Source organism: Puntigrus tetrazona, chromosome 4, assembly GCF_018831695.1.
Source record: "Puntigrus tetrazona isolate hp1 chromosome 4, ASM1883169v1, whole genome shotgun sequence".
Classification (NCBI taxonomy): domain Eukaryota; kingdom Metazoa; phylum Chordata; class Actinopteri; order Cypriniformes; family Cyprinidae; genus Puntigrus; species Puntigrus tetrazona.
Window position 1 is genome coordinate 27,935,664 of NC_056702.1, and position 7,500 is coordinate 27,943,163.

General features: G+C 36.3%; 2 protein-coding genes across 2 annotated transcripts in view; both read left to right on the forward strand.

Moving 5' to 3' along the window:
- LOC122342524 (carcinoembryonic antigen-related cell adhesion molecule 2-like) overlaps positions 1-3,157 on the forward strand; it is a 4,184-nt gene extending 1,027 nt beyond the window's left edge. The window contains exons 3-6 of the mRNA XM_043236358.1: positions 169-453; positions 670-951; positions 2,177-2,446; positions 2,997-3,157. Of these exons, the coding sequence (XP_043092293.1) occupies positions 169-453; positions 670-951; positions 2,177-2,446; positions 2,997-3,046 (887 nt within the window). The 3' untranslated portion in view covers positions 3,047-3,157. The remainder of the gene's footprint in view (positions 1-168; positions 454-669; positions 952-2,176; positions 2,447-2,996) is intronic.
- Positions 3,158-6,012: 2,855 nt separating this feature from the next.
- Positions 6,013-7,500, forward strand: part of zgc:174904 (uncharacterized protein LOC564690 homolog) — a 3,617-nt gene continuing 2,129 nt past the window's right edge. Inside the window, exons 1-3 of the mRNA XM_043238045.1 lie at positions 6,013-6,240; positions 6,729-6,854; positions 7,379-7,500. The exon at positions 7,379-7,500 is cut by the window's right edge and continues 85 nt beyond it. Coding sequence (XP_043093980.1) covers positions 6,156-6,240; positions 6,729-6,854; positions 7,379-7,500 — 333 coding nt within the window. The 5' untranslated portion in view covers positions 6,013-6,155. The remainder of the gene's footprint in view (positions 6,241-6,728; positions 6,855-7,378) is intronic.

A 7,500-nucleotide genomic window follows, 5' to 3' on the forward strand; every position in this document is an offset into this window, starting at 1 on the left:
CTCCGACAATGTGTATAACATGGGACCTTTAACAGTTTTAAAATATTTTGACTAGAAACAAGAGAAAAATACTAAGATACGCCATTTTTGCAGTGTATTAATCAAATGTTAGATATATTTCTAAGACCTTATTAGAAATCTATATTTCTCCTTACCGTGTTGAACCAGGTAAAAATGTGACCTTCAAGACAACAATCACCTCAGCAAAGGATTTTCTAACCATAACGTGGAGTTTCAACAAAGGTTCAGAAATCGCACCGATAATGACAAGTGTCGTAACTACAAACCCCGATAACATAGAGGAGACGTCGCTCAACAGAATCACCTACAATAAAACGACGTGTGAGCTTCAGCTCGGGCCGCTGGTGAAGGAGGATGAAGGGGAATATATTCTCAGTGTAGTGACTCTCAAAGGAAAGTCGCTGTCCGGACAGATTGATCTTAATGTTCTTGGTATGTATCGGCTATCTTCAGGTATGCTCTGTAGTTAGACAGCATGTTGGTGAAGTGTTTGAAGGTCTGAAGATGAATGAAAGGTTGAAATCCTGCACAGATTAGTTAAAAGCATTAGGCAAATACAAAAAGTAAGCATGTTTAAGACAGAGAATAACAAAAAAAAAATTCATCTTAGAGGTAAACTGGTTCATGGTTCTTTTCTCTCTTCTCCAGAACCTGTAACTGACGTCAAGATTTCGTCCAATCTCTCCGAAGCTGTAGAGCTCAACAGCACCGTGGTTCTTACTTGCTCTGCCAAAGGCTCCTTTACTTACAAGTGGCTGAACGGCTCAGTTCCTTTAGCGGTGGATGGCACGCATATAAAACAAAATGCAGTCGGCAATGAGCTAACTATCTCTGAAGTTTACCGTACAGATCTGCGAGGACCCATCTTCTGCGTTGCAGAGAACGCGCTGGAGTCTGGGAAGAGCGCTCCATTCAATCTCACTGTGAGCTGTACGTACCTGATCACACCCACACGTTGTGGGACATCAATATATTACATTAAAAAACGTATTCACAAAAAAATTAAAACAAGCAAGTGAAGCAATGCAAAACAAAGAGGCAGGTAACAGGAATTAATTAACAGAACGCTACAAATTAATGACAAGAACGGTAGAAAAGGAAATAACTTACGAATAACTTAGAAATAAGGCACACAAAGCAGAAGGCACTTGGCTGATTAAATTTTGGATTTCTATTTCAATGAAAATCATGGATTTACAATAATGAAAGAATTGTATACTAGAAACTAGAAAGTACACGTGAAAAGAGAGATTAGAAGAGACTTTCTAGTTCAGACAGGTTCTGCTGCAGGTGCAGGACAAAATGCAGGCTGAGTTTAGAGAAAATATGGTTGTGAATGAGCGGCAGGAAGAGGATGAATGTTTTAAAATAATGTAATAGGTTGTGCATGTGTGCATTTACATTCTGAACCGATCATGTTTTTCTGAAAGCATAATTTATGATTTGATCTTGAAGTGCTTTCCCTTCTCTTGAGTCTTTCTGTCATCGTTGTCTAAATCCACTCGTCCAAAATCCAGTCGCTTTATTAACAATTAGATGCATTGCAATCCACAACAGTGAGTGGTTGATCCGCCAAATTAATAATTTGTGAGTTCGTTTTCGTATTTCTCTCAGTAAAAACTTGATCTCGGTGTCATAACAAAAGTCACAACAACTTCAGAATACGTTCTTGTGTCTAATCAAATGACTGAGCACAAAATTAGCACTTCTTGGCACATTTTGTATTAAAAAAACAAAAAACAAATATGCAAACATCTAAACTCCAGTAAGCATAAAATCATATCATATAGAATATTTAGCAGTTTTCCACACTTTAATTTTTACTATACTATACTACTGAAGTATATTTCCTAATATAATCACTTCTACTAATCATACTATTAATCTAACACATATATAATATAAAACTATATAGGCCTATAATAGTTAATAAAAATGTTCTAAATGATCAGTTTATTAGTATATAATGTAGATTTATGCTGTATTATATTAAATTAAAAGTGCCTCTTCTTTGGTTTGGGCCACTTCCCCATGCTAATATACCCTGCTGAATCTATAACCACTATCTGATTCTCAAATCATTCTCCATCCATCCTCATTTAAACAAAACATTTACAAAATCGTGATAAACTGTGGATGTCCCATGTCTGTCTAGATGGTCCAGAGCAAATCGTCATGACACAGAGTCCAACAGGATCGTTCCTTACGAAAGGCTCTAATTTAACCTTCACGTGCTCAGCCCAGTCTGACCCTCCTGCTCAGCTCCAGTGGATGTTTAACGGCCAGGCGATGCCTCAGAAGACCTCGCTCAACATCACCCTCGCCAATGTGGAGGAAAAACACAGCGGAAACTATAGCTGCGTGGCCTACAATGCTAAAACCAAACGCTTCGTTTCCTCGCAGGTCGCTGTGGTGTCTGTTCTGGGTAAGTCAGAAAATTAAAGACATGTACACATGCTTTGAATACAAACGACATAATTGTGCCTTGTTTCTTTAGTACAACAGCGGAGGTAGCCAGCAATATTGTTTCTTTGCAAAGCTAAATTAAGGAAGTATATGTGCTTAATTATTCAATAAATCGATAAGTTAATGCAAATATTATTGTTACTTGTTCATCAATATGTCGGTGTTGTATTTGCATGAACATCATAGTTACGAAACACACTTGTATTTGTCCTTCGACGGTTACCGTACAAACATTTTGCCGACTTCCATATAAGGGGACCCACGTTGCAAGTAGATATAAATAGCTCGTTCTAAGTTAATGAAAAAATAACCGTTCATTTTGTAAGGTCTTTGTACGTCTCTAAAAACATAGTTGCATATATTATATTGCATTTCTGTCAATAGATTCAGCTAAATTGTACACACTGAACCTTTAAAAGATGAACCTGTTCGCTTTGATGGGTAGAAGTGTGAAGCCAGCATGCTAAAGATAGCAAAGTACAAACTGATGTCACATACATTTTGGGCAGGCACTTGGCCGAGGTCTCAGATGCAGAACTTCTGCTTGGGTGAAGTGTGAAGCAGTCCCCGAAGTCCAAAGCCAAGTCAAGACTCAAGTTCTATTACTGTAGTCAACATCTTATGTGGATAAATCAATTGTGAAATATTAAAATGGAATACTTCTACAGAATGTCCTGTTTGATTATTCATATATATATATATATATATATATATATATATATATATATATATATATATATATATATATATATATATAATAAAATTGTAAGTTTAATTTAATTTGTCTGTCATCACATGCCAAATTAAATTTTCTATGCATAAAGTACTAAATCAATTAATTTAAATAACAATTCTGAGCTCTACTGTTTTAAGAAATGTGCAGAGATTTTTACATATTGTAATTTGTGCATATAATCATGTAACATGAATATTTTTAATAAAATCTAATAAATGGAAAATGGTTATCTTTCATGAAACAGTTGATCTTTTTTTATTGTAAATGTGAAGTGTGGTGTAAGATAGTAAAGTAACGGGAGGGGAAGGGGTGGTAGTGTATGACTTTCCTTCCTTGAGTCCTTAGCTGATCACATGCCTGATGCCACACTGCTGACTTGTGGTTATACCAAGAACATGAATCATAAATCTTTTTATTTGTGAATGCCATTTTGCACATTTTGAACTGCTTATCTGCAACTTTTTAAAATTATTGTGTGCGTGTCAAAACATTCTGTTCTTCCCGTCAGTGAATGAGTGTGAAGTTGCGGGATTTGAGGGGATGTTGTACTCATATTGACTGAAATAGGTTGGTATAGCCTATGTGACAACTCTCAGTTTCAAAGGCCAATTAATGTAAGTGGTGGTGTGTGTATATTAATCTGATAAGCAAAATGGTAATTTCCTCTACAGGCAGCCGCACTACCCACAATTCCTCACATTGCTGTCATGCTTTCATCATAACATTTAAAATAGTACTGGTTTGCAGATCCCAGTAAACAGAGCCCATATGCCATTAGAGGTAAATCTAAAAAAAAATTGAATGTTGTGAAAAACATTTGGACATTTCAAAAAGTGAAACTTTTTATATATATTTTGACTTCAATGCAGATGAGCTGAAGCTTAATAGAGTACCTGTATGTTTTGCATATAGATCTCCAAGTGATCAAAAGTGCAACAAATCACTGACATGAAAATCCCATATTGCTAAAAAAAAAAAAAAAAAAAAATGGTATGAAAGCCTTGCAACTTTTCAGAGAACCCCAGAAACCACTAAGGACGCTAAAAGGACATATTCATAAAAAAAAAAAAAAATGCAACTTTTAATGTCCACACTAATGCATTGGAAACAATAATATGGCAAACTTTAATCTCTGTGCCATATTTAAGCAAAAAAAATCATGCATTCTTGTTAATATACACTTTTAATTCTGTTGGCCATTTTTATCCACACCTGATAGCACAGTTTTTTCTTAGGCCTGTGGAGCAAATGCTAACTTTTTCTGTGGATCTAAAGGTCAGGTATTAAAAATTAATGCTATAATTGTGTGGGTGTGGTTGTATTGATACCATGTGTTTTGTGTGATGCGAGCACTGAGGAGTTGAACAATTAGCCTGCGTATATGTCAGCCTTTTTCTCTTATAAAGCTGCCATGTGACATTTAGTTTAGTTTAATTTAGATCTTCTATGGTTTTTCTCAGATATTTCCATGTAAGCTGCTTTATAACAGTTGTGGGCCCTTCCTTGATTGAAAGCTGTTTTCTGGCTGTTCTTGAGGACATATCCCCCCATCTAGTGGTTAAAGTGTAAGATTTTTGCCTTCAACTGGTTCAGTCATGAATCCTATACTGATAAAAGCTCTCTAACCTGTATGTCGACACTTTTAAATCAATAGCTCACACCCAAAATAAAACGATTCAGTCATTTTCTCCCATTCATGTCCAAACCTGCATGACCTGCCACTTTTTAATCTCCACACAAAAGACGATATTCTCAACAACGCTGATGTCCAAAAAACATTGGGCGCCTTTGACTTTGTATGAACACGGAAATCTGAATAGCCAATTTACAAAATGTTTTGCGGAACCAAAAAATGACAGATCTTTAGCATTGTTGTTGTTGTTTTTAAAAACTTTAACTTTTAACTAAACTTTTAAACCACGTTGTTTCATGAGCAAGTATATTTCTGAATATAGTTGTGTTTGCTTGCTATTTGTGTATTTTCCAAGTAGATAAAATACTTATATAACCTTCATATTGTGCTTGTATTGACTAATTCAATTATGCGGAGGTAGGCCTGTGTTAGAGATAACCATAGACTGTAAAAAAAAATTAAAAAAAAGAGAGAGAGACACACATCGCATTCTTACAAAAAAGTATTGGGTGTGAAACGGTGAGAATGGGGTAATGGTCGATTCTTCTTATTTAAAACATAACAATTGCCATAAACATAATTGCCAGCTGTTATTAGCCATGCAATCACATTTAAATATTAAGCTAGCTATTTTTCTCACCAGCAAAAGTACAAAGTGTCTTCATTTACGAGCAGCCATATGCGAGCTAGTCTGTTCGAGCTAGCTAGCTGTAGCTGAAAAAAAAAACAAACAAAACAACGAACGGGAAAAGCAGGCGAATAGAAAACAAGCGTTTTGAAGAAAACGCTGTTTGTATTCAGAACACGTCCAGACAGAGACGTTTAGAAACTCGCCCGTGGAGGAGTATTATTTGCTCCATGAGCCTTGAAGACGCTGGCAATGAATATAGACCTGCTAACACTCGGTGAATATCATTTTTAATGATGTTAAAATAATGTTGGGGAGAAGGAGAACCTTCAGAATCCTCTCAGAATCGTATAAAGCAACAAGTGGCTAATTGGTCATTCTGATAACTAATTAAATTGTGCAATGGGCACAGTCGGGGTGAGTCACAATCAGCAGTTTGGTTTTTTTTTTAAACAGAACAACTCTTGAACTTTCTCATGACGTGCGCTGACCGAGCAAACATCTGGATCTCAGCTATAAGATGCAAAAGAACCACGATGTGAACCAATCGGCGTCGTTGAGCGCAGGAGCACGGTCTCGTTTTAAACCGCCCCTGCTGTTGAGCAAGCGCTGCCGCGGAGGTACAGGCTCGGGGCGTTTCGTGTTTTCGTGAGAGTCCGCAAACCTGAGCTATGTCTGCCAACAGAGAGGCAATGAACACCAATCTCATCGACGAACCCGAGGAAGACTTCAGCAGTCCGGATGTGCGATATTCAGGTAGGGCAATCACAGCAAGCCTCTGTTATAATGTACATCGTGTGCAAGGAGACCCGTGCATTGAATCCTTGCAAAAACATTTGGGAAAAAGTATAAATGTGTTTGCTGATTCAATTTTCTGATTCAACTAGCCAACAGATAATTTTTTCCCCACAGTTAAATCACAATTAAATGAAAAGCGTGCTCTTATATCTGAAACTTACATAGTAACATTGCTGAATATGAATTTCTGGACAAATGTTTAATCTGCAGCTGCGTAAATGAGTAAGATTTTTTTAAGCTAGCTTGACAACCATCACCTTTACTGGATCAATACTCTCAAAGTTTGAGTTAGCCTGACAAAGAAAACAAACAGACTGTAAATCATTCACTGAAATGGACCAAGGTGTATTCAAGAAAGCATTCAAAAGTTTATATTGCTTGTCAAAACTGTATTATACAGTCGTTGTGTTGTAAACCCAGTTGTTTTACTTTTTTTTTGTTTCTAGTTTTTCAGAACGCAGATAAAAGCAGAAGGGGATTTTGCCAAGATCCCTTCAAGGTGGCCACAGCATGCCTGACTGCCTTCTGCCTCATCTTACTCATGATCCTGGTGGTCACAAGTGTTCACAGGGGTACGTCTCATTTCTCACTTAGATGACCTCGGTGTATGTTCATTAACAGATTGAGATCAGTCAGATTCAGTTAAAGAGTTAAATCAATTCTGATTCACAAAAACTCCAAAATTGATTTAAATTGACACATATTTTGCTTACATGTGAAACAAATCGCTTTCATCAGCTTTCTAAAATTATTAGAAAAGTCTAAATTAATGCATTATGGAAAAGTTAATTTAAATATTTAAAAATTGCTAAAAACATGCATTTGTTTAAAAAGGAAAACTATTACAGTAAACATAGAGAAACTTTTACTATAAAGTACTATTTAGCCTTTTGACTTGAACATTTAATGTTTAATTTAAATGCATTGCTTTTAGTTTCTTTCCGATTGTGGAATTTACCGTTGCACTGAAACTTATTTGTACACCAATATGTTATTAGTGAATATGTACAATTCTTCGAAAATAGTTTAACTTTAAACTCTTGTAATCCCCTCATTTTAACACTCTTCTGATTTGATTTCTTTTCTTGTGTTTTAGGTCAGGCGCAAGATCAGGATTCTCTGTCCAGCGCCGCTGAATCACACATGCAGAAGGACTGCGCTAACGTCTCGGCTCTGACTGAAGAACTGCAGGCTGTGAAGAAAGAAAAGAGCAAACTG